The sequence below is a fragment of the Emydura macquarii genome, unplaced genomic scaffold (genome assembly GCF_026122565.2).
Source record: "Emydura macquarii macquarii isolate MOO-44397 ecotype Brisbane River unplaced genomic scaffold, CSIRO-AGI_Emac_v2 contig_1483, whole genome shotgun sequence".
NCBI lineage: Eukaryota > Metazoa > Chordata > Testudines > Chelidae > Emydura > Emydura macquarii.
Window position 1 is genome coordinate 14,527,181 of NW_027131620.1, and position 27,888 is coordinate 14,555,068.

The following is a 27,888-nucleotide window of genomic DNA, read 5'->3' on the forward strand; positions in this document are numbered from 1 at the left end:
AATATAATTCAACATATAAAGCCAGGTTGAGCTGTATCCATAGTCAAACAGCTGAATATGACATATAAAGTTGGAAGATTTCATGGTCTGACTGTAAAATTTCTTGGGGGAAAAATATATATATTTTTTTTATATTAATTTACCATTCTTACATGTGAAAACTGGGCCATATGCTAATAGAATGGACCAGTGCTGAAAACAGAATTAATACTGTGAATTTAGAAAACAATTAGCATATTTTATAACACTTTATTTGCATGTAATCTAAGATAGTATACAGTAATTCAGACCTTAATTACATTAATCTAAGCATGCAAAGCTTTTATGTAAGTTTTTTAAATAGGCCCATTAGCATTAATATTAAAAACAAAACGCACGAGAGAAAATATGCCCACAAAAAGACCTTCTGTAAAAATCATCCCCCAAGGAACATTACAGAATGACTAGATGAAAATCATTTTTAGAACGGTAAAGTTCACCAATTTATGCATGTGCATCACATTAACACAATAAGGATATTAATGCAGAAATAAGGCCGGTAAGGGTGCCAAGTGCCGCAGAGCCAAAGAACATCTTAAGAAAGTAACCCAGTGCCTGGAGAAAGGTTTGCCATCCACTTACATCTGACATATTTTCTCTTGTTAAACCTTCAGCTGTGCTGGGAATGATTTTTAAAAAAAAAAAAATTAGAAAGAAACAGGTATAAGTCTTGATCTGAAAAAGCCAAATGTCTTTAGGAAAAAAAGCAAATGTCTTTAAAAAAAATTCAAGCAACCTACTTTTCTCTGTTGCTACTGCTCTTAAAAGGCTTTTACTGTGATATAACAAGTGCAATGTCAGAAGATATTAAATCAAGTGTTGGTATAATCCCCAAAGGGAAATCTAATTCTGCTAAAAATCTGGAAATCTAGCATTGCTCTTGTGAAATCTCCTCACGATGGTATAAATAGGCTACAATGATGCCCAGTACAGCAAAACAGGTTCCATACTTCTAAAAGGGAAAAGAAAATGCATTTTTCAATGGTAAAAACTCAGAGTTGGAGAAGTTAAAAAGACAGATCACATGATTCTTATGAGGGAGAGTAAACAAACAAACAGAAAGCCCAATCCCCCTGTGGATGAGAGAGACTGCAGAGTCACTGAAAAAGGCAAAAGAAGTGATTGATTTAGGGGAGAGGTTGGGAGGAAAGGGGAGAGAGCTCTTTGGAGCCCATGGAAGACGAAGCTGCTACAGCATGAGGCAATATGGAAAAAAAAAAGACCTCAACTATGTTATGAGCACACAGAGAATACTTACACCCCATGGCCTTAATGAAAAGTACCTATGATAAATAGTGCTTAAAGTGCAGTTCTTCCCTGAAACTGGCAATCTAAATACAGCATTTTTTACTCAGATCTGCTGCCTCTATGTATTCTTAGTGACATGTACTGACTTCAGTGAAAACAATAAAAGTGGAGTACTTTTTACTCTGTCAGCCCTGCAGAACCAACACAGTTAAGAGAGAGTGAACTGGATTCTCTTCTAGCTCATGTACCATCAACAGAATTCTTAATTCCCTTTGCAGGACTACCAGGTCAACCCACTGGCTTACTGTCCGGATTGCATAAACTAATGACCAGGGAGTCAAAGAGGCACAATGACAGAAGTATTTGGCTAGCAAAATCTTTCTACATAACCCAGAAAGAACACAGCTTGGTTTTCAGATCCCAGGACTAGGGTGAGGGGGAAAAGTATCTTTTTACATGTTTTTGTTAAAAATCGGGGGTTTTTTAAGTCTAAAAAGATCAGTAACTAAATTCATTAGAGTTTTATGGCAATCTACAAGGGAGCACTACAGTACAGTACAAATTCAAATGCACTTACTTTGTCAGGACAATAGAGACTGCATCATTGAGAATACTTTCTCCAAAAACCAACATGTTAAGCACAGGATCCACATTAAGGGCATTGAATATGGCAATAGTAGCCACTGGGTCCACAGCAGATATTAAGGAGCCAAACGCAAAACTGCAAGAATAAATACAACCCCCCCCCAAAAAAACATGCTAGTATAAATGTACTGCATATTTGATAATACTGAGCAGTGAAAAAGCATGGACATACCAATGGATTTTCTAGGGAACAATAGTGGTATATTTTGAAGAAAGTTGTATCTTCCCATTCAGGAGCATTTGACTAGCAATATTTAAAACAGAAAGTAAGAAAAGCTTTTTTTGTTTGTTTGTTTGTTTCTTTTTGGAAGAAAGGATCACCTGGTAAATACAGCAAAACCTGTTAATAGATGATGTGTTCACGGGGATCTTTTGTGCTTTGAGTTTTCCACCAACCTTGATAACTCAGGCTGAATTATGGATGTCCAGCTTACAAAGTAGCAGGAGCAATATGCCTCCCCAAACTTTCAGAAATAAGTAAAAATGTCCCACTAAAAGCAAGAAAGGGAAACTGTATACTTTTGTGGAAACAGTTTTTCAATGTGTCGATCCAAACCACCAAATCAGATATATACAATGACACAGAATGGAATGTATAGAATTCCATTAACAGTGTAAAACCTGTCCTAGCCAGTTACTTGAAAAATTAACTTTGGTGACACCTGTATCTACTGTCATGCCATTAAAATTACTGACATTGAAAGAGGCTTTATCACTGAGGTGATGCCTAGTCTTCTTTCACAGTTATAATATTTTACATTTCAGATTTCACATACAGTGTAGGACTGTCAATTTTTTTTTTAAACTGTCAGTCTCCTTACACCAGGATTTTAGTTGTGAATACACAGTGGGGAATTTAATCATTTTGACAGAAAAGATAAAAACCACTGACATCAGAGATGTCTCTTAAATACTTATTCATAGACTAGGCGACTAACAGAAAAGCCTGAGTTAGACCAAAACAAGGAGGTGGTTTAGCCATGCTATCAATTGCCTACTTAAAATATTCCCACTATGTAGCACAAGCAGCAATATTTAAAAACAGATGCTAAAGCTTCCTTAGATCTTAAGCCAAAAGGTAGAGACCACAAAATCAGGAGCTCTCAGCTGTGCAAAGCCAGATGCTGAAGCCAGGTAAAGAAGAAGACATTTGCAGTTCATGCATACTTTTTCTTGTCACATTTCCTGGTTCTAAGTCCAACTGATTTATGGACTTTAATACAAATCTTCTGTGCTTGTATACACAGTAAAAGACAAACTAAAACAAAAAAAGTAAATGCAAGTTTGTCACCCAATTACACTGGAATTACACTAGTGTAACCAAGAACAGAAATCTGACTTTTTGTGTCATTTGGAGGGTTTCTAGAAAACTATGTTGAGCCTTTGCCAATTGCTCTGAAAAGTCTGTGGTATTGATTCTTACAAGTTCACTCCCTGTTTAAGGAGAAGCTCTGGGTAAGCTAGCCATATCTGCATAATATATTTTAATTATGTCAAGTAATCAAATGCACGTCACAATTTACACCTTTTAATTTTGAAGTCTGGAAAAAAGAATGTGCAAGGAACAAATACCGTGAAAATATTTTTGTGCCAAACTGTTCATTATAGTGTTCCCCCTGATCCAGTCACTTTGATCAGAGAATGCTATTGATTAGTAAGTCTTAATATACTTCATTAGGAAAAAGGCATCACAAGGATTAAAAATGTTAATTCTGATTAATGATTTTATAAGCAATATTAAATCTAAGCGATCCAGAACACCTGGGCAAGTACTGTTTGTTATATCTATAGCAGTATTTTGGAGAATGCCTCTGGCAAGATACTAGGGAATTTTACCAAGAACTTACCTGTCTGTCATGTTGAGTTTATAAATTACCTCAGCCTAGAAGGATAGGCCAAAAAAAAGGTTTCAATCAGCTGTGTAAAGATTTCATTTTATTATTTTTACTAGGTATACATTTTGTATAGGTTCATAAGAAGCTTTTTTTTCAAACTGCACTTTACTCCTGATGTACAGGTGTGCATCAAACACCAAAATTATGATGAAAAATGTCATAATAAATTAATAATTAGTACTTTACAGAATGCAAATTCTAACTAGTGCTCACAAGACACAAATGAGGTATGGAACTATTGTGTAATCTATTATTTTATGATGGGGAAATAAGAGATAGAAAGAGTAAATGAATTTGCTCAAGCTATACAGTGAGTCAGTGACTACAGAACTCAGAGATCCCTGGCTCCCAGTTGTGTGCTCACTTCTTTAGTTTAGCCCACGCTGCATTTCTGAAAAAACAACCCAATTAATTCTGATTTTCCTGTTTAATGCACTTTTCCACCTGGATCCACCTATTACGCTCTTCAGTGGTCTGACTTCATGCGCTAACTAGGTTACATAAGCAGATAGACCTCTCCCCTTTTTGTAACATAATGTGTGAGATACATAGTAATGTAAAGCTTATACTCATCAGTTCCCATATTATATAATCTTTTCCATCTACTATTGACTCTTCTTTGAAAGAATGGGCTTTCGAAAGACCATCCCATTACATGCAGGAGTTTTAAAGACATTTCTCTTACCTGACCCAGAAAATAAATTCCTCCACCTACAATGAAAGCTGAAATTGCTGTGCCAAACACAGAAAATAGAGTGATGGAACCTATGTTCTGAAAGAAGTTACCCTAAAAACACAAAAGCAAGACACAGTGAGGTAATGAAAATGAACCTTAAAACTAAAAAACCCCAAAACAACCTAACAAGGTAAATGCAGATTCCTGTACATTTGTCTTCCAATTGTTGGGTTATCTGTGCTCAGTATTTGGTAGGACTGGGCTCTATGTACCCATAGTCCCATATCTATACTAAGCAGGCAGGGAAAAGACATTTACAAGACTGGCTTTGACAGTGTGCATACACACATATCAAAGCACAGCTGGAAGGCCTTAGTTTATTTCTATCAGTCTTGACCTTTAAGAACAGTGTTTCACCCTTCACTCAGAAACTCTTTGCTTGTTTTGTTATTTTGCTCTGCATCCTTCAATTTAAATACATATTCTCCTACTATAAATCTGGAAATCCTTTATGTGCAGTACTTTTTTAAACTAATACATTTTAACGTTTTTACAAGTCTGATTACAGTGAAATTTTATTTAATTGCAAATAGCTTACTTTACTCCTAATAATTAAAAATAGATTACACTAATCTCTTTCCTGGTCTTATTTATGCAGGATCTAATTCTCATTTAGCTCAGTATGGTTATTAAGATTCTCCACTCAGTGATACTAGAAGCCCTGGCTGATATTAATCATGGAATTAAAAGTTCACTCAGATTTAAGCTATTATTAAAGGGCTGAGCAGCTAAAAGTACCTCCCAATATGTTGCAACAAGAAAACCCATCTGTTTTTCTATAATATCAAGAATATATTTTAATACAATGTTTGCTTCCTATTTAAAGCCAACAGCTTTGACTTTAAACACTTTGGGGCAAGGAATGTGTCTTTCAGCTTGCTCCTAAAATACAACAGGGCCTTCATGACTTCAGCCAAGCTCAAAGCAAAGACTTGAAGTGTGGACATTACAGCCAAGTTCTAAAAGGGAAGAGAAAACTTTGTGTTTCTTCTCAGATCCTTCTTCCTTGACTTGTCTACATCAGATTGGAATAATCTTGAAGAATGGAGCATGACTTCTTATGTTTTTATAATATCTAGTATATTGCCAATGCTCAGTTAATATTAACAGAAGCTACATGCCCTGCATACTGGGTGCAAGAGTTCAAGTTCCATTCTCAATTCCATGAGTGTAAGTATGGTGGAATTCAGTGCAATTATTCCAGAGTTGCATCACAGTAACTGAGGCAGAATGTGGTCCAAAGAAGAGAGTCATTTTACAAATTGATATCTGGTAGTATCTCACCTTGTGTAATGAATATCCAGATTCAAATATAATAGGTGGAAGCAAGAGAAGAAAAAACATATTTGGACGAAACATTTCTTCCTCCTGCAAAACAAAAAAATACAAAGGGATTTCAAGGACTGCCCAATAACTGAAATAATACCATATATAAAAAGCAAATCTAGTCCCTTCAAGTGTCTACCTAAATGGAAGCATTTTTAAGACGCGAAAATACTTGGAAATGAAAATATATTTAATCTGTCTCATTTCGCACCACTAAATAAAAGAGGATTGCAGGATGGTAAACAACTTTAGGATTACCTTTTAAATAACTTTTTCCCTGATGACTGAGACAGGAAGTGTTATTTACCATGAACCACTGTTCCCAAATGTACTGTATGGAAAACAGACTTCTTGCAAAAAAAAGAAAAATGCTTCTATATTACAGAAGCATTACCATTTTTATTGCAGGCTTTCAAAGCCTGAAAGGAAATTGGTAGAGAACACTAAAAGGACACACCTTTCACCTTTAGGTCACTGATCTGAATCTAGTCCAAGACAGTAGTGGCTGAATACTGTTGCCATTAGATTGCTGATCAGTGGACCATGTGAAATCAGTTCATAGTCTCAGTACAGTTCCTTGTGGGCAGATGTGCATTTAATAGTACTTTGCACTTCTAAAGTGTATTTTACCTGAAGACCTCATACTGCTTTATAAAAGGTGGGTAAGCTTTATTATCCCTTTCGTTACAGATGGAGAAAACAATGCAGAAAGTGGTCAAGGTCACATAAGGCCTGACCCAAAATCCACTGCAGTCTCATTTATTTTAATGGGCTTTAAATCAGGCTCATAGAAAGCCCGTGAAAAAATATTAGGGGCTTGATTCTCATTTGCAAATGTAATTTATATCCATGTTAATGCCCTTTTGCACTGTCACAGTGATGTAAATGAGACTTACTCTATTTCTACACTGCAAGCTAGGGGTGTGATTCCCCTGCTCGTGTACACATACTATCTTTGTGCTTGCCTGGCTATAAATAGCAGCATACCCAGGGCAGGGCTGGTAGCAGCAACACAGGCATGAGCTGAGACATTGCCTCCACTGCCAGAAGGAGGGTCCCAACTATGGGATCATGATGGTCTCCTTCCCCAAGACTTTTAACAGCACAGAGGCTGTTGAGGAGGAGGAAAGCTTAAAAATCAAATTATCTTAAAATAAATCAGTGGCAAACATCAAATAATCAAGAGCGAAATGCTTCTCTGATGCAGGTAAGCCAGCAGGGGATAAAATCCTCCTATAACTGTGGGATTCACCTTACAGAGTCATTACTGCAGTATTCTCCCCTCCTGGGGAGGGCTTTGCAGTTATGCAGAGAGCACACATTGGAAACCTTACGGAGTACGGGGGTCCTGGGATATTTGCACAGAGCCAGCCCCTCTGCACAGCTACTTCGCCTCTGTTCAGTCCTGGAAACAAGACATGTGGATGCCCTGCTTTGCTCTGTGACTTTTCCAACATGGCTCCCAGAGTATGGAGTGGAAAATGCTGCTGCTGCTCCAAGCACCTCTGGCTTCTGTAGCATTTATAGCAAAACATTTTAGGGGTTCTCAAGAAACATGCAGTGCAAAATGTGAGTGTTTTAAGGAAGGGTTTGATTTATTACTCATTGGTGCTAAACAGAGTCAATTACTAAATTTTCAAAACAAAGCTCATTTATAAAACCACAAAGAACAACACTACAAATAAAAATGAATTGCTTTCAAATATACCTTCCAGTTGGCCAGTTTTTGAGACTCTATAATTTTTATAAATGCTCCCATGAGGATACCTAGAGGTAGAGAGAGAGAGATGTTCTTAATGCACTAGTCATGAAACACATAAGTCTTCAGGTTACTGTCACTGACTCTCTGTTGAGAGGATCTTAAATTGTTATTTGCAACTCTGCTGACCTATTTTCTGCATATTAAACAACATTATTAAAAGCAAAAGACAAGGCAAGATATAAAAAAGCAACATGTTTTCACATTCCTAGAACAGCATATTAGAGGACTGTTTCTGTTTTACTAAAGTTTCTGTAGTATATTTCAAAATAAAACATGGCCATACTATACCAAAAATTATGAGACAGGGTATTTAAATGCTGTACAGGTTTTGAGGGGGTTTTATTCACAGCTAATAAGAAAAATAGGTTTTGGAGAACACTATTATAACTTTACCATTTTTTGTTTGTTTGTTTTTCATTTCTTCCATCATTAAGTGTGGACAGCAGGTTTAATTACTCAAAAAGACTCTTCACCAGTATGTGGATGTGAAATCCTACCTCTCTTCCTAATGAGTTAATTATTCATATAGGGACTGATGGGTGAAATACAACCATGTGCCAGCACTAGGTCTCTACAGCACTTAAATCCATTTAAACAATCAGAACAGGGAATGAGTGGAAACTGAGGGTGCATAGACCCTCTGCACAACAGTGAATTTCATCCTGATGTGAGCAAGAAGCTATAAGCAGCAAATTAGGAACCCACTTTTGATCAGTGTAGGGAAACTGACAGAACCACTCCTCAAATGATTGGACATACTATAAAAGTCTCCTACAGGTATTAAATAGATTGCCCATTTCAGAATGAGGTAATTTTATAAAATTACTAACCTTACCAAATATGTTAAAGGCTGAATTGCTAAAGTTCATAATGCTCTCCCACCTAATGCATTTCCAGAGAGATCTGAATGAAGACTTCAGATTACGAGAACAACTTTTAGTGTGAGTCAAGGGCATAATTCATAGCCTGCCCCCCACAGACTACACAAAGGGATGAGGCTTCTTTTCATTACTCAGACTCCAGTGTTGTGTTTGTTTACAGAGTGTGGGTGTAATAATCAAATGATATCACTTTGGGAAGGTGAAATACTCTGCCTGAAAAGTACAAAGTGACTAAGTAACTAAGAAGTTTTAAAGTATGTTTTCCAGCAAACTGATGTAATTTTTACTCGTCATACTGTAGTTATCAAAAGAATTTCACAAATAGCATCACATGGACCATTCCTGAGGGATGCATCATACACATCATGTTCCACGAGGACTAAGCCTTCTTTCATACAAAAATATTTCAAAGGGTTTGTCCAAGCGGATACAAATAATTGCTCAGTGAGATGGTTTGTAAGGAGACCAAGAACGAAATACAGGAACATCAAAGGGCTGCTGGTCTTTAATGCAGGATAGAATCAGACATAGTTATTCATAAATGATATACTACAGGTCCCATTACCAACATGCAGCCCTTCCACTCTGGGATGGAAGCTACATTGGAAGTCTATGCTTGGGATGTTGATTATAATTTGCTGAGAATGAACGGGCTTGACTCTGTTAGAATCAGTACTAATGACAGACTATATTCCCAGGGAATTTACAATCCAACTGAGAAAAACAGATAATCTATGCATGAGAGGCAAAAATCAGGGACTGAGATGTCAAGAAATGTATTTTCCAAACTCACTTTCTCTGTTTGATAGATTTTCATTGAGAGGCCTCTCAAAATAAGTGTTTTAAGGGGGGGGACTTCAGGGGAAAGAAGGAAGTCACTTCGTGAACAATTACTGGGAGGGAATTAGAGGTGTGGAGCAGAAGCAATCACAAAGGCACGAAGAGATGAGTGGAAGGTAGATATAAATGGGACATTCAGGAAGGAGAACTGGAGGAGAAAGAGGAAATGATTGTAAAAATATGGCCCGGGAAAGGATTTTTTTCTCCCTCTGCTGCTCTGTAACTACTTTAGATATTGTAACATATAATTTTGTAGTAACATTATTAATACTGAGAAGTGTGTGACAGATGTTATATAAAGTTTATCATCAAACACGGAAGGCAAATATATGAATACATGGCACTTTCAAATTGCTCCAGAAAAGAGGGTTGAGCTATAGCCTGAGTTTACACACTAATCTGTCTTTGACTGAGATGTGGCTAGGTCTAGGTCAATTCAATCTGCTCTCCACCACAACACAGTTAGGTACAAGTGAGTAATGAAGCAAAGGAGCAGTGCAGAAGGGGCACAGGCAACCTGGCATGTGTCCAAACCTTCAAGGTGCTTGCTGGGTATCCTTTACTCTTACTGATGTCAGTAAGGGATGAGGGTACTCAGCAGCTAATGGATGGTGCTCAGAACCTCAGAGGAACAGAGGCCCTCTATCGATTTTAGCTTTCTCCATCCACAAGTATCTAGGTTATGTGGTCAGGATGCATGAATAGGTTTGCCCCATCTGGAAGGACTTCTTTTTCTGAGAAGGCGGAAGAGCTAAATCACAAGTTGCACAACACAATAGTTGCATGGACATGGGGAGGCCTGTCACCAGGCCTTTTGTTCCCCCTCAAAAAACATTATGCTCCCTGTTCTGATCAGGTCACCAGAAAAATCACTGTCTGTTGTTCCAGTGCCTGAAATTTCTTCAGAGAACTTTTTACTGTAGTTTTGTTTGACTGGGAAATTATAGCAACTTAACTTATTACTTGAAACCTCTGCAGTCAACATATCTCCTGCATCTATTTTTAATTACTGCCTTCATTCCCTGTTTATTTCTTATTCCGGACACCTTTGGTAGTGATTTGTCAAAGAATGCACTTGGTTACATTCTTATCTAACACTTCAACTATCTCTCAGCTGTAGTCACACTAGAAATCATGATATAATGTCTGTATGTTTGCTAATCAACTTTTTTTAATGTTTGTGTTGATTTCTTTGGTAGCTTATTCCTAAAGATTAGTAAATCTCTAGCTTTATATGCAACTGCATTCAAATGGTGGATTCTTTAGCAACATAATAAATTTAAGCTATAATCTTTAGTCTTTTGCGGTGTTGCAAAATCCATTTATTACATGACTATTACAAACTGATTTTAGGAATTCATCAAGTAGTAAAGATAATGTGATAAAAATAGTTGAATAAGTGTACAGTGAAAGGAGAAGTGTGTTCCTCTAAATCAATTTTGCAAAACTGTCATGAAAATGTACCAGTTCAGGCACAAATTATTTATTATTAATCATGTTTACTGTAGTAATGCCTAAAGACCAAGGCACTGGGGCTCCATTGTGCCATGCACTGCATAAATTCAGAGTAACAGACAGTCCCTACTTGGAGAACTACAATCTATATAAATCAAAATCTACTCATATACTTTTTCCATGATGAAAAAAATATATATATTTTACCTTGCCTGGAAAAAAAAACAAAACTCTTGCCCTAGGCAAGCAGAAGTTTGCAACTCTGCTCCAAATTTAACACTGAAGTTTGTATTTCTTTTTTTAAAACAGGCATTGCAAGTAACAGACATGACCAAATGGACCTGAATTACAATAGACATAAGGATTTCAAGATGTCATTACTTGGTGTGGACCTTGTGACAAATATGGCAATTTCCTGCAATATTATTGGAAGATCTTACTGTATTAAATTTATGTATCACGGCATGTAATTCCATGCCACTACCTGGAGAGGTTCACATATACTAGCTCAAACAGGATTCTCCAGAGACCCACAGGCAGAGAAAGGACTTTTGGATAAATGGCCTGAATTTAAACTGACTTAGGGTTTGCTTTCTGATCAAGCAAGCACACAGGACCTTCTGTCCAAGAGGAGCCCCAATCCTTCCTGGGAAGGGTTGGAAGGACTTTGGTTTACTGAGGTCATATATGACTGATGGGTGACCTCTGGTAAGCTTTTAACATTCAGATAGGTTCTTTTATTTTTGGTTCTTATATGTTTTCTAGATAAAGCTTTCACGTTAAGATTAAATGTGCTTGCTCATAAAGAGCTGTGTGGTAACTTATAAGTGTGGGCAATTACAACTATTAATAGCCTCTGAGGAGAAAGCAAAGTGCAGATGCTGGCCTATCTAGGCAGTATGGCTTACTGAGAATAACACAGTGTAGGCAGGGAACTGTGCAACCTGGAAAAACCCAGTCAGGAGGGAGAGAGAGACAGGTCTCTGCCACAGAGAAGTGATGGCTGAGAAGTCTAGAGTGGGGGCCCTTGCTGGACACAGGTGCAATTGCCCTGAACTGTAACAGACGTCACTCAATGGGATAGAACAACCAGTTTGTCTCAGCTATTACAGGAGGTATCCAAAACATGTGCCGTGTATCTTAGATCTTGATTAAACTCACTCAAAGCAAAGGACAAGCACAGGGCTTATAAGCCTTCTTATACACAAACATTAATAGATGGCAATGAGGAAGGGAAGAAGGGGGGGGGGGGGGTGACAATCTCTAATGTCTCAATCTCCCCCCGAGGCAGATGAGAGCTTCCTCTGATGCCATAAGCCTACTGAATGATACGAAGTTCATAAGGCAGCAGCAGAGTGTGAGAGAAGAGGAGGAATAAAGGGAGGAAGCACAAACTAGACCAAGCGTATGAGTTTTTAATGGGTACAAGCTAGTTTTAACTACATAAGCAAGACACTACTATATTTACCATAAAAAAGGAAGGACAGCTGTCCAAACAGAGTTCATCAGTATGTTAGCTTGGAGGGTAGCAGAATGAAAAAATCCCTCCTGTGTTGGTTTGGATAATGGAGGAAACCCACCTTGTTTTGTAGCAGACACTAAAACTGCTCTTCCACAGATGTTAGTTTAATGGCTGCAGGTTTATCAGAGCAGATTTCTTATTATATTAAAAATAGGCAGCTCTGCTCAAATCCTGTTTCAAAGTGCAAACTGGAAAGTTAATAGCCTGAAAGGCCAAAAGTCATTCCTTTGATAACTTTATATCCAACTCCTTGTTGAAAATAATCTTCATTGCCTCAAGAAATGAGTTACTGTTCAATAATAAACAAAGGGCCTGATTCTGATCTCACACTGCTTTTGCACCAATGTAACTCCATTAACTTCCATGGAGTTACTTGAGACTTACATCTGTGTAAGGGGGATCCAAATTTGGTCCAGGGAATGCACTCATCCCCTGTCACCCCTAAGAAAAATGTGGCTGGAAATTGCTAAAAGCAAAAGGAACTAACAATTAAGATGATGATCATGGGCAGAAAAGCGATTGTAAAAACAACTGTTCCACTGTGTAAGTTATATTGATTTTATGTAAAATATTTAAATATTTTTGGTATGTGACAAACTATTATAGCAGTTTTTGTAAGGCTTTGCATTTTGAGTATGTACGGTAATTTGCGCACCGACAGACCCCTGCTCCCTCGTGCTTAGCCACTTCGTCAGTGGACTGAGCAACTGAGACTGGTAACTATACTTTATCTTTGTAGAACCGTGTGTGTTGGGGGAGGAGGGGCAATTGCTTTTTGAAATCTTTGTATTCACAATAAACGTGGCGTATTGTCTTGACCCCCTGAATAAAATCCTGCTCTTTGTTATAAGCATAACAACTGTACTATTAATTCTCCCTCAGTGACTGCCACAGCACATTTGCTTATATCTAACTTCTGGAACCAGGGGCAGAACTGGATACTTTAAAATCTAGCAGTGCTCTTTCAGTTGCATATATCATTACCACTAATGAGGATTCTTTATTGACAATTAGCTAGCAATTTTGTTGATGAAGCAGAAGCTGTATCCCCTCTGCAGAGCTGACAAGAGAAAAATGTGATTTCGTCAGTTAACTAAACAGATAAGACTCAAAAGGTCAAGGCCACCTCAGCCCTGATATAAGTGGGCACAACCCCTATTTACATCAGTGCAGCTGCACCTGCTTACACTAGCTTTAGATTTAGAAAGATAATAGCTGTGTGACAGTTTACATTCAAAACAGAACTGAATGTATTATCCTAAACTCCATCCAATTTGGAAATATCTTTAGATGCCTTTGCTGCAACCACTACCACCTATTACAAATCCCGAGCTGCAGTAGCAGCAATAGTTAGAGATCTTAGTAAATTTCACTGCAGTCTCTATTGGTGTTGTGCTATGAGCAGAAGTGTGGACCTTAGAGGCCTAGTCACAATCCTCCACTGCTGCTGGGAGCGCTCTGCAGAAGGGAGACAGAGAACCTTTGCAGAGTGTTCCCCAGAAGGAGCTGCAAAGCAACACTGACTTAGTATCTCAGATCAGTAAAACTCTGCTGTTTGGGAAGCCCTTGGGGCAGAATCTGCAGCATGATCCAAAAGTCACAGAGTCCAAAACCAAACTGGAAGGAGCACCCAGTGAATTGCTGCATTTCAGGATGGAGATTATATCTGAATATATCTAAATCACAGTGATAGTTAACTGGATTGGGAACCAAAAGAAACTCAATCTTTCATCTGAAGTTGAGTGTGTGGTACAGGAAAGAGGAATGGCGATATCCCTCCAACAGACTAACCCTAAACTGAAGCCATGATGTGGAAAGCACAAAGGAGATATTTTTGTCGTGTCCCTTTCTAACAATGATCTCTATTCATATATTTGTCTTTATAATAAAGTCACTCAGTTTCTTAAGGAACAGTGCACATGATGGGCTAAATTCTACGGTCAGTAAATCCACTACTTCAACTGACTTCAGTAAAGTAACTGAAAGCAGAATTTGGCCCCATATATATGTACCTCTTCAAGTAGCACAGATACTGTCCAACATTCAGGAAATAGAGATTAGGCAAATTTACTTAACAAGCACTGAATATCATCAATCTCATTTCATAATTTCCAATGAAGCTTTATTAAGTCTCAGGTTGATACTTGCTGCAAAACGAAAATTGCCCTAAAGGGGTTTAGTTTGTTAAAAGTTAAAGTTTGATTTATCTCTGTTTCCTATTAGCTGCTTTTCTAACCCCATCATGTATCATACTTTCTTTTGGTTTTACTGCAGTTGAAATAAAATACCACAATCACACTAAAAAGTGTGTGTATATTATTGCCCTCAACCACTTCATCAAGTAATGGAAAACAAAACAGATTTATGCAAGGCATTGTACAGAACATGAAAAGACACTACCCTACCCTAAAGACCTTACAGTCTAAATTAAACAAACAGAACATCTACCTTTTGCTGGAGTAAATCTAGATACATAAGGAAATGCTGGGTCTTCTAGAAATCTAACTAGGTCAGACTTGATGATCACAGTGGTCCGTTTTGGCCTTGGAATCTATGAACTGTTTGCTTTTCAATTTGAGACAAATCTGTGCCCTTATCCCCAAATATGATTTTTCAGGTGAGTGTCCCTTTAAGATAAAGTTCACAGTTCACTGCTGCCTAAGGTTACTTACACCTGTAAAATACTGTATTTCAGTGATAGGGACCTCTAGACAATATAATATATATTTGGGTCCTGATTCTCTTGTCATTTACACATTTGTAAATCAGGAGCTGCTGCACAGAAATCTGTAGTGTTACACCAATGTACAATCACTGTGAGAGCAGAATTAGGCTCATGAACTTTGCAAACCTATTACAAAGTGGCTAAGAGCTTGATCTGAATTAAGGGGCAGCATTCTCTTACCTCAAGTCATAGAAAGAACCCTTGCGGTGGTACAACAGGGACAGTTAAGTATCTAGCAGTCCAGGCAAGTTTTCAGGCTACCAGTAAGACTTATATTCTCAGAGTGGTTAAATCACATGTACAAGACATAAAGTTCTTCTGCAATTAAAATAAATCGATCTCATAAAGGGAGTGATGATAAGATTTGTGGGAGCAGGTCTCACAATTTAGCTTACCCCAGGCTGAAGATGCATGAGTGGGAGGAAGTTGGTAAAGTATTCCCCTACTCCTAGATGCATCCCACTATTGCAGAGAATTATACCTCACTCAGGCCCACCTTTGAAGTCAATGGGACTTAAGCACATATTGAAGTGCTCTGCTCACCAGGAATAGATTTAAGCACATCCTTAAGTGCTCTCCTGAATCAGGGTCTCAAAATCTGGACAGTAAAATAAAGCACTCTGTAAGGAAATCTGGCATACCAGCAACATCCTGCCATTTGACCCTACTGGCCAATTTATCTTTTTAATCTTGACTTGTTCATTGGGCCTTGAGAGTTCCTCCCCTCTTCCAATTTTAACTTCCAAAAGGCAGAGTAGCAATCTTCATGTTTCCAAGCATCTGACTGTGATAAATCAGCCAGTAATAATTAAAAAAAAAATAGAACCTTCACCCGGCACTAGTGCTAAAATTACAGAATCCCAGGGCCACATTTTCAGAAGTGCTCAATATCCAGCAATTCCATCTGAGTTCTGAGGGCAGTGCTCAGCACTTTTGAAAACCTTAAGATTCTATACTGTTAGCTCTAGCACTGGGTGATGATTCTGCTTTCTTTTTGATTACTGGCTGATTTATCGCACTGATCAGCTGATGGAGAACAATAGGAGCTGCTGGGCGCTGAGCACTTTTGAAAATCCAGCCACTTCATTTAGATGCTTCAATGGGAACAGGGCTCTTTTGAAAATCTGGCCCTTAGATGTTAGAAATGGCAAAACACTAGTAGAGAGACAAGGTGTGTGAAGTACTATATTTTATTGGACCAACTTCTGTTAGTAAAAGAGACAAACTTTCAAGCTACACCGAGCTCTTCTTCAGGAAGAGTTCACCTATCTTGTCTCTCTAATATCCTGTGTCCAACACAGTACAACAATGCTAAGCTCTATTAGGTCATTCAGTCCAATCCCCAACGGATACAGGATTGTTCCCTGCAATAACATATTTTGCTTTGTCCAGTCTAGTTTTCAAATATGTGGCTTCCACTTCCTCCCTTGGGAAACTATTCTAAAGTAACAGATCTCACTGTCAGAAAGATTCTCATGATATTTAGCATTCAGCTTTCCTTTTAGTAGTTTAATCCGAGTTATACCTTCTTCTACCATGTGAGATATTTCCTCTCCCAACTCAGTGCTTGCACCGTTCAGATATTTAGAGCATTATCAAGGTTTCCCACTAAACATACATCAAGCAAAGTGCCCCTGTCCTGCAAAGTGGTTCATGTAGGTATGCTCTCATGGAATCCAATTGATTTCGATAGGATTCCACACAGCCATAATGATCTGCTCACATGTATCACTTTGCAGGGTCACAACCTTAGCCATTGTGCGGCAAAGCTATACATGCTTAGCTCTTTAACTCTTTCATAAATTAGTCCCTCCACTCCTAGAATTTCTGTTACTCTTCTCTGGACTATGTCCAGTGTACCTACATCTTTCTAGTAATAGTCAGCCCAGAAATGAACACAGTATTTCAGGCACTGTCACACCAGTCAAAATGGGCACTAGAGTTTGTAACCCCTATTTTTATCTAAAACTATTATAATGTAAGAACATAATATTTTTGAAGAAAACTTGATTTAAAAGTGTGGTCATAGAGATACTCACCTAAAGAAACAACAGCCACACTCTCTGGCAAGAAATGTAGTCTGTATCTTATCAGTAAATGCACCAATATGATGCATATAGCTGTGGAGAAGAAATAAAATAGTATTAAAATATGTAACTGGTAGGATAGAAAAAGACATTCTTCTAACCAATGTTCCACAAATACAAATTGTAAAACTTTCCTAGTAATTTAAAATAAATTTGAAAGTAATCAGATTATAGGCTGTTTTTAGAAATGGGTTAAAATAATTAAAAGATGAATTAGTCAGAGGGGAAGGGGAACACACAAATTAACAGAGGTTGGATCAAATTATGGACCTGTCAATCCCAACAGGGTGCCTTTAAATTCTGTGTTTGATATTTGATAAACCTAATTGTGATAAAGCAGAAAAGTAATTACTAAAGTTATCTTCATTTGCTTACCTCACTGTGCCAAGTAATCATTTGGGGGGTCTTATCCTAATTCAGTTTCCAGCCTTCACAAGGCTCCTGCAACTAGACTGCAACAAAACCTGTTTCTCATCAAGACTCAAAAAGCTTCTGTGAACTGCTCTTAATAATATTAAGCTTTGCAACTCCCCCTAGCTACCTTGGAACAGTCATTGTTCAAGAGGGCAATCTATTGTGCTGATGTACTTCTATCCAACAATTGATTGTGGCTTTCAGTCAGATAGTTTATTTTATATGTTATTCCTTTAGAGTATGGCCTCACTGAAAATAAGGATTTTCAAGTACAAACAGCATGAGTAAAGTTGTCACTTACTGTTCTTTGTTCCAATGAGAAGGACTTCCCCTATATACTGTTCCGCAGTGGGAGTCATGCCACTGCCTGCAGAAATCTGCACATTGTTATACTCTTATTGCTAGACACCTCACACACAGCATGCTTCACATTTAGTAAATTTACAAGTGAAAGGCCCCGTGGACTAGAAAACTGAGCAGAAACTCCTGATGCCTACTGTAATACTAGCTGAACTGCTGACAAGTTTTGGCCCTGGGCAAATCACTTACCTTCTGCATCTCAGTTTTCCTATCTATAAAATAGGGATAATGCCCACCTCATAAGGGACTCTGGATGATTAATGTTTATATAGCACTTTGTAAATGTAACGTTCTTACTATTGCCTTATTAAGAATACAATTTTTGCTTAGCAGATCCAAATGCCAGTGCCTAACTACTTCTATTCTATTTCTTTTGACAATAAAGAAATCCTGTGGTGCAACTGTAGGCTGAGAGAATGGACTCCCTCCAGTTGAGATATTAAAAGCAGTGGCAGGTTGGTTGCACATCTAATTCCAGAGCTATTTGGTACCTAGTCTCTTAGCAAGAATCTGTCCAGTTGGTAACTGACAGCATTTAATCTGGTGTGGCCGCACCCTCTTTCATGGGCATGACATGAAGCAGTCAAGAAATTGACAAGAAAATGCTTCAGCTATGTTTGTGGCAGGCTTGAGTGTCACAGAAGGAAGGCAAAGCAGATTAAGTGTCCATAACACACATTAAGGGAGCTTGTGGGCCATCTGCATCTACTAGAATGCTGTATAAAATGGAGAGGAGTGTTACAAAGATAGGCCCTTTTGGCCAAACAAGGTACTGAAGTTAAACTGGCTTTTGTCTTGATAAACAGACTGCAGAAACCTGGGGCCAGAAACTAAGATGTGTCACTTGTAGGCCTGCTGAATTTTGAGCTCAGATGGGAACCAACCAGCTGTAGAGTAAGTAAAGCAGCTCCTTGGGCTACTCTAATTTAGGGCAGCTTCCCCTGGCTGCCTATGGACCACATTATATCCAGAGCCCAGAGCACTCTGGCCACACCCTCCTTCATCCCCACCACATGCTATGTCAGATGCTATGAATGGGACAGCACAGAGCTCTTATACTGGCTATCCACTGCTCTGGAAATGCTTCTTTGCTGGAGGGGGAATTCAGTTGTTTCCAAGATCCACTATACTGCTGGAGTGGCATAATGGGGCTGGAATGTAGCCAAAATTGTGGCCCTATTCTTTACCCCTAAAAAAAATGCGGACACTTTATCATAAATAAGCCTTTTAAATTCCATGTGACACACAGACACATTCAGAATTTTTCTTTTAAATTTTGATTTTTTTCTGAATTATCACATTTTGGTTTGATTTTTCTTTTATATCTATTCAACTATCAATTTGGTATTGGTCACAGGGAGAACATCAGAGGGAGATGTGCATATAGCAAAAGGACTGGGTTTTCTTCTTGTTGCGTTTAATACAAATTACTTGTAAGAGGGTGACATGGGTAGGATTTTATCCAAGTGGATTTATCAAATCTGCTATTATGACAAACACACAAATGCTCTCCTACTCAGTTTGCCAGATTCTGACACAATCCACAAATTAACACAGCAAACAGTGACCATCTAGAAGATATTGAAGAACCAAGCAAGTAATATTACATACTTCTCAAGAAAGGATCTCTTATTGTGGTTTGCTTACAGGGTCCCCCACTTTGCTTGTATTTTATACAGCAAGAAGTAGGACAGAACCATTAATCACTCTACTGAAATTGTTACAGCTTTGACTACAGCATAGTTTACACTAGATATCAATTAACACTGTCAGAAAGTTTTATAATATAAACAGAGAGCCTTGCTAATGGCCCAGATTTTTAGAAAAGTTGTGTGTGTAACTGTATGTGCAAAATACCTGTGTAATTATCTCAAACTACTATTCAAGATGGGTAAGTGTACATGTCTATGGATAATTGTGGCAATTTGCACTAGTTACCTGATTCATGTACAATTGTTAACTGTGCATGCAAATTCCATAGAGGTTCATAAATCACACTTCTTGACCATAGCTGAGCACCTTCAAGCAGTGCTTTAAGTAACATGACTAACGTCTGTCATGTGTTCTCTCATTCTCTCCCCAAGGGAAAAACTGGGTATAGTGCAGTTTTGTTTTAGTAGGACACATACAGGTTGCTATGTGTTTATGTTAGAGAAAGCAAGGTCAAATAAATGCCTTGCACTTGAAGCAGACAGTGTGAGGTCTGTGATGGTCCTTAGTTCCTGTAGGAGTTTATGCCATTCTCCCAATTCCACAGGCTCAACTTTATGAACATGCAATTGCATACCCAACTTTTCTAAAAATCTGGGTCTATATGACAAACTTTCATGGTTAAGGGTTTGCAGGAGAAACACAACACCATACTAAAAAAGTTCTATGTCCAGTACTTATGCATCTTACAAATGTTTCAGACATAACATCAAATGCAACAGTGAACAATAGGAGATTTTTCAGTTCAGCATTCACCTAATACAAGGAGACTGAAGAATATAGTCATGCCATTAGATTGTTCCTCTTGCTGAGCTTGGACTCCAGTCTGCACTGGAAGAATAGGTTTGGCAGGTGTAGGAACCACCAGTTTAGTAGTAATGGCCAGCGTGGTGTGGAGGGTGACATTGAAGACTTCATGGGTGGTATTTGAGAACCTGTCAGGGCAATACAGAACATGATTAGACTTAGCAAAAGCTGGACATTGTGGGAGAGAGAAGGTAGGTGGGGGAAGCAAAAAATTACAGAAAGAAGATTAAACCCAATAGGACTAGCAAATTATTTTGGGATTAATGATAATCATGTGTAGCTGCCTTAAAGAAGTGGTCCTTAATCATTGGCCATGTACAAGTATTAGGACTTCAGGCTCATGGAATAATTTATTGCTGAATTCTTTCACTCACTGTGTGTGAATAATCTGCATTGGAGTTGGGATTTAGCACACAAATGAAATGAAGGTGTGCAGTGCGGACTTATCTTGTTTAGTGGAACAAACCTACCGTAATACAGCTAAGACATCTCCATGGAGGTGCCATGTGGCAAAGTGGCAATATTTTGATGGAACCTCCCCATATACGTCAAATACTGCATCAGGACATTTGGTGAACATTTCTTGCCTTGTTACCATGTTAAAATTGGGATGCTCCTTAAATACCCACAAGCCACACTAGGACTGGTATTTTAGGAGTCCCTTAATGGTACTCAAGCTTTCCTACCATTAAAGATAAACCCCTCTGCTAAGCCCCAGTGCACCAGCACTGCCTGGCCATCAATTGACTGTGCATGTCCTCTCCAGACATGGGGCTTGGACTGTGCCAAACCTCATCCCCACAACTGTAAGACACCTGCCAGGGCAGGCTGGCTCACTCCCAACACTAGGGAAGGCCCCAACAATAAGCTCCAATAAGCCTCGCAGAGCTGCCTCTTAGTTAATTAGTGCCTCACTGCAGGTGTGCTGGGGAGGGGCTCGTTGTGCCTGTACAAATGTGGCAGTGGGAGCAGCCAGCCCAGTTTCACAGGGGCCTCGCCCAGGCAGCGCTAGGTGGCAGCGCCGGGCAGACCCATCTCACGGGCGGCAGGAGAGGGCCTGGCGCCTGCTGGGCTGCACCAGGTGGCAGGACCAGAAGCCGGGTGGCCCCACTTGACTAGGGCCCTACCGGCGATGTCAGGGCCAAAGCCAGGGCAGGTCTCAGCCCTGCACCCACTGAATGAGCCTGGGGAAGGCTACCACCGCCCCTCCCCCACAGCGAGCGGCCCCGGCCTGGGGCGGGGCCTGAAATGAAGGGTTCGGCCTCCCCGTCCCCGTCTCGGCTAGAAGGTGGCCCCGGTGGGGAGGGGGCCTAGAACCCCCGCCCTGCAGACTCCTAAAGAGAATCATCAACTCACTCCACTTCCGCCATCGTCGTCCCGCTCCGCCCCGTCCCTTCCACCTGAGTCCTCCACACAGCCTTCGAGGTAGAGAGTGGCTGCGCAGCGCGCCCCCCACTTCCAGCTTTTGCCGACGGCGGCGCTCTAGTAGGCCCGGTGGGCAACTCGATGATGAGAGGAAGGGGGGGGGAGAAGGAGCATGCGTACGAGATGCAGCTGCGGTTTAGCGGGGAAGGGAAAGGGAGGGGAGCGGCTCACGTGACCCGGGTGGTGTCGTCACATGATGAGGCGGTAGTACGTCCGCTAATAGAGAGGCCAGCCCATCCAGCCACCGCCCTGACCCAGGAGAGGAGGGCAGGGCCCGGCCTGCCCCGCAGGGGAGTGCGAGGGGAAGGCAGCGCAGTGACACAGCCCTGCTGCGGTGCTGCTGTCCTGCCAGTGTGCCGTGCTCTCAGGCGGTTGCCATGGCATCGCGCTGTGCGCTCAGGCGGTTGCCATGGCATCGTGCTGTGTCATCGCAGCACTGGTGTCACCAGCCCCCCGCAGTCCTGAGGTGGGCCCCCGGGAATCCTGCACTTTCATACAAACCCCTTCTACACGTTGGGTTACACACCAGTGTTTCAAGCGCTGCGCCACAGCCCGAAGGGTGGAAACTTACCTCTTTCACATAGACGTGGAGATTGGCGTGAACTCACGATCGCTGGGGCTCTAAGAAAACACAGTATCTTGAGCCTCGCCATGAAATTGCAAGTGCTGGCAAGCAGGGCTGCATCAGCTGATGGTGCGGCTGTGTAGGTCATCATGCTGTGCCCTCACACCCCATGCTGCTAAAAAATAAAAAAAAAATCTGCATTGTCACTTCATGTTAGGCTGTGATTTGGTTTGATGACGCCACAGTGCTGGGTGGCTGAAACTGGCCAAGTGTCATAGTTGGCTGAATGCGGTGATGTTTTGATGCAGCAATTGCATCAAAAGTACTAGTGAAATTATCTTGATGTTCAATCACTGAAGTGTGATAAACCATCCTTTCAAAATACCTTCATGTTGCCTTGAATGGTTCTTTCATCCTGACAGTAAACCAAAATGCAATTGGCTCTAAATATCATTGTATCAAAGTACCCTTGAGCTGAGGCAGAATGCTATCTCAAAACCAGCATCAAAACATACTTGGATGAAAGAACCACGAGAGTTCTGTGCCACAGAACTCTCGTTGTTTTTGCTGTATACAGACTAACACGGCTACCCCTCTGGAACTGTTATACTTGGATGAAAATTTCATTGACTCATCAAAATGTCACCAAGTTATGCCCTAAAAGAGGGAAAGGACAACTGAATGGTAAGGGCATTAGCCCAGGACTTGGGAAATGCAGTTTCAATTCTCTGCTCTGCCACAGACTTCCTGTGTGGCTTGTGTCGTTTTGCTTCTCTGTGCCACAGTTCTACATCTGTAAAACAGGGGTGATGGCACTTTGGTGTTGTGAAGATAAATACATTAAAGATTGCAAGGAGGTGAGATATTACAGTGATGGGGCTATATAAGTACCTAAAATAGGTAGCTGAGCCACGTTATTCCACTCTAAGGCTCTTTCTCAGCCCCTGCAAGGAATGTAAGGACTTGTCACTTTCCAATATGAATGCCTCAAGAAAATGGCTGGGTTTGGGCGCACAGGCATATGTGCCTGCACATTTTGGGTGCATTTTTGGAGGCCCTTTTGAAGTTATAACCCAAGTTTAATAATTAGGATTATTAGTCATTATGCATAGGCATCCCAGTACAGTAGATGTTTGTTAGTAGCACCATATCCGTGCCTTTTTGCTATGTTGCTCCTAAGCAGCTGTTGCTGTTATGAGGAGTGTTATCTGACCAAAGGCGCATGAAGAGTTAGTGTTTCAGAAGGCGTGGGGCAAGGGGGAGTTGAGGGGTGTGGGAACTCCAAGTCTGGGGGGAATGGGGCAGGGGAATCTTGGATTTGGCTGGGGACTCCGCAGTCAGCAAAATGGATGAGTGAGCCCGGCTGCTGGGAACAGGTTGAGGATGCTCCTGCTGGCAGCTTCATGTCCCACCCTGATGAGGGCTGGCTGGCTGGAGGTGGCTCCTAGACCACACAGGGAGATGGGAGGAGTGGAACAGGTCACTGCTTTGGGGAGGGAGGTTCCCTGACCTCCCACTGCAAAACAGCACACCCACACCCTGCCACGGGCAACCGAGATAGAGAGAACAGCCTAGTGCATGGGCATGTCCCTGATACTCCCCACTGCAAAATAGCAAGCTTCCCGCACCCCCCAACCTCCTGTCGCCTGTGAGCAAGATGCTGAGGAAGGGAGGTGGAAACCTTCCAGCTGCACCTCTGCTGCATCCCTGACCCAGGCTTTCTCCCTGAAAAATCCCTCTCTTCCAGACCCTTCCCCCAAGATCCACCTTACACATGCTCTCCACACAGGCTCTGTCAGGCAGGGCCAGGGGAGGGGGCTGGAGCTGTGCTGAAGGGCCAGGGGCACGAGTGGAAAGATGCAGCTTGGGGGAGGGAGGGGCAACGCCCCTACATGCCCTCCCATCTCAATCCCTGGATGTAACATCACAACATCACAAATGTTGCTCTTATGCCGTGGCTGTGTTGCTGTTATGGAGCGGACAATTCACAGTAGGGAAAGTGTTCCATGGGGAACTGTTGCTCGTAAGCAGCTGTTGCTCTTCCAAGGTGTTGCTGAAAACAAGTGTTTACTGTAATGTGCTGGGGTTTCTACAGACACTTTCATACTCACTTTGTAGATGTGTTAGTGAATGTTATTCTAACATGCATCAAAATGGAGGTGTGTTTAAAAAATATTAAAACTGGAAGGGCTGCTATTCCTCCCTCCCTCATATTAGGATCATGCTTGCAATTTATAGAAGGGTTGTGTTTGTGATATGTCAGGCTTTCTGTCTTATTCTGGTTAAATACTTACCCACAGCTCTTTCTATACAATCAGCTTTGGGTGGCTATGTTGTGATCCACTTCTCTAAAGCTTATGGATACGATCAGTGGAAGAGACAGTCACCATAAGGGTTCTGATGCTATCCACCCCAGAACCTTGTGCAGTGGGCATACTCAGAGAAAAGGGGACATGGCTAAGGCTGTTGTGTGCCCTGGTGACCCTCAGCTGCTGGAATGGTTCTTGGGAGCCATCCACAGTTGGCCCAGCATAAAGCATCTGTCAATCATACAGTGGCCCCAGGATTGATGTGGAACAAAGGTATCTAATAGCCACTTTTGCCCCTTCACCCTCCCTGCCACCTGAACTGTGCCTGGCACAAAAGGATCTCGTCATGGTAGTCTGAAAATTTAGAAGTTGTTTACTTTTTTTTTAATGTCTTTTTTTAGGGTTATTCTATTTTCTGACAGGTGCGATCTAGAAGCTCCACATTTGTTTCTTCGCTTTGTTGAAGAGATGAGCCGTTTAATAAAAATGGATTGTAATGTGTCTAAAGTGCAAGGTCAATAATAGAACTGTTTATAACATAAACTGACCTTTGCTATCAAAGGAATACCTTTGCTATCAAACTCAGGATATGTATTAATTATAGAGAGGATGGCTAAGCATGCCACTGAAATAAGTGAGGGGAAGAGATAGCTATGTAATGTACTTGCTTTATTGGTTTTGGGCAGATGGGGAGGATTCTCTCAAGCTGACTGATAAAATGCTGAAAATTGTTTTAAACCCTTCACTGGAACAAATTTATTTTTATATCTTCTGAAGGTGTCTTAGTCTTAAAATATATTTAGAAGGATTTGAGCCATCAGCAGATAGCACTTCTCCTGCCCCCTTTGTATTAGTTACATGGAAATTATTAAATAATTTGGACTCCAGTGGTTTGTTTCCTTTTCATTTAATATTTTGTATATTTTAAAGTAATAAATCCTGAGTTTATACAGGACAGTTGTAGATGTAAATAAATCACACCTTACAGGCTGTGGGCACTGCTGGGCAAGATGTACCCGCACAGTCAATACCAATAGATTGTTATTAGTCATAAAATAATAAAGAATGAAACTGACACAGGCCCAGGCCTACCCCAACAGGAATCCGGAAGAGACATTGTTCAGGGACACTGTCATATCATACCCTTGCTGGCAGGCTCAGCAGAATGGACAAGGACAGTGGGCCATGGAGCGTGAACTCCTGTCAGACTCTGGTCAGGGTTGAGGCACATTCATTAAAAGGGGGACAATATAGGGAAGGGTTTATTGGGAGGTGCCTGATGAAATGCTGCATAATCCATGTCTTCACCAGTCGTTTCCCATCTTCAGTTGGAATGCAGGTCTCATTGACTCACTGAGGGATTTCAGAGGCTCATTTCCTCTGTCTCCATTGTAAACACCAACTATTAATAATAACATATTTACTTATATTGCAGTAGAACCTAGGAGCCCCACTCATGATGAGAGCTCCATTGTGCTAGATGCTGTAGAGCTAATGTATAGAACCCAGGCCAATGTCCCAGTCACTGGACCACTTTGCATCTGCTAGTTAAGCATTGTTACTAATGAATAAAATGGAGTCCGGTCACTTATCCAAGGTGACACAGCAAGGCAGTGGCAGAGCTAGGAATAAGAAGCTCAATGTGCTGACTCTTGCTTTAACTACTATACCACACACTCCCTCACAGCTCCTTTTTTATTAGAGGGATATTTTTTTAAATGGCACATCTCTGAAGCTTTCACTGGTAGAACGTCCTGCTTCTTCGGCTATCTGTAACATTAGCTTTGTTGATAAAGCACAGCTCTCATTAACGTACAGCACACAAATAATTTCTAGTACGCTACATGCAGATCCTATTTTACACCTAGAGACATCGCTTCCCAACGCTGTATGGCTTTTCTTGTCCTAAAGTACTGGAATAGGGTCCTTGTTCTCTGGAGCTGAGATAGAGGCAGAAGTGCAGATTTAAGGGACACACAGAGAGAAATCCAGAGTGATAAAGGCTTAGCACTAACAATCAGCCATGACTACATCATGGGCAGAGGCCATTCATGACAGTCTGCCATCCTAGGCTAAAGTTCAGTGTGATACCCCCTCCAGCTCCATAGAACAGAGATTTGCAGAGGTTTAACTTATGGGGAGGCAGGAGGATGAAGGAGGGGCACAGTGAACCTTCTGATGGTTCAGCACTTGTACGGGGTGGCAGGCAAGCTCCAGGTTTCAGCACCACTTACTCAGAGTTGGCCTATAGCTAGAGCAGCTCTGATGGTAGGTCAGAGTTGATTTAATGAAATAAATAAGTCGGATGAATTAAAATGGAATAGAAACTATGTAGCTAGGAATTCCAAAACTGAGATCTGGTGCAGGGGTGAGACAGATTCATGTGGGACTTTTAAGAAAGAGGAAGGGTTGAGGTCATCCAATTAATAAGACTTTCCTTCCTTGGCCAGATGAGGGGATCATCCTTGGATTCTTCTCTTTTGAGGGAGAAGTGATGTCAACTAGCCTCATTTGTTTTCATCTCTGTAGTGTAAAAACTGAGCCATTCAGTTGGAATCTTACAGTGAGCAAACACTCCTTTTCTCTATGCCAGATCCTGAGGTCCTGCCTCAGGGCCTGATTCTGATCTCACCCCTCATCTCTGGAGTAAGTAGCTAGGTCTCAATGGAGTTCTGCCTATGTCAAACTAGTCTAAGTGACTGTAGAATCAGGACCTTGGTCTTTACTGAGGCAGGATTCCATTGACTTCAAAGGGAGTTTGCCTGAGAAAGGACTGAGTAAAATCTGACTCAGAGTCTCAGGATCTGGCCTGGTGTTAGAAGTTTCATTCCTCTCTGCTTTGAGTTTTCACTATTGACTTTAAGCTACTGGAAACCTAAGAAATCTTCAGTGTCAACAGGATATAAACTGAAATATGTTTGGTCAACTTAAAATGTCCTTGTAAACTTGATAGCTTAAGCACAGATTATGTGCTATAAAAGTAACATTATTGAGTTTGTTCCTGTAATTGCACATTGAAAAGCAAAATCTCAGTTGCATTGTAACAAGACACTGTATTCAGTAAACTCTAGGCCTTTAGCAACATTCAGCAGCTACAAAGAACAAATGAATGATTCATAAGAATATAAAACTCCATC

General features: G+C 40.6%; 1 protein-coding gene across 1 annotated transcript in view; it reads right to left on the reverse strand.

The window, feature by feature from the left end:
* The window catches only part of SLC9A8 (solute carrier family 9 member A8), a 35,777-nt gene extending 13,664 nt beyond the window's left edge, over nt 1-22,113 (reverse strand). Inside the window, exons 1-9 of the mRNA XM_067554262.1 lie at nt 21,809-22,113; nt 20,402-20,580; nt 17,114-17,194; nt 7,598-7,656; nt 5,848-5,931; nt 4,513-4,614; nt 3,780-3,814; nt 1,865-2,008; nt 520-658 (exon numbers count right to left, since the gene is read on the reverse strand). Of these exons, the coding sequence (XP_067410363.1) occupies nt 520-658; nt 1,865-2,008; nt 3,780-3,814; nt 4,513-4,614; nt 5,848-5,931; nt 7,598-7,656; nt 17,114-17,194; nt 20,402-20,580; nt 21,809-21,822 (837 nt within the window). The 5' untranslated portion in view covers nt 21,823-22,113. The remainder of the gene's footprint in view (nt 1-519; nt 659-1,864; nt 2,009-3,779; nt 3,815-4,512; nt 4,615-5,847; nt 5,932-7,597; nt 7,657-17,113; nt 17,195-20,401; nt 20,581-21,808) is intronic.
* Between the last annotated feature and the right edge of the window lie 5,775 nt (nt 22,114-27,888).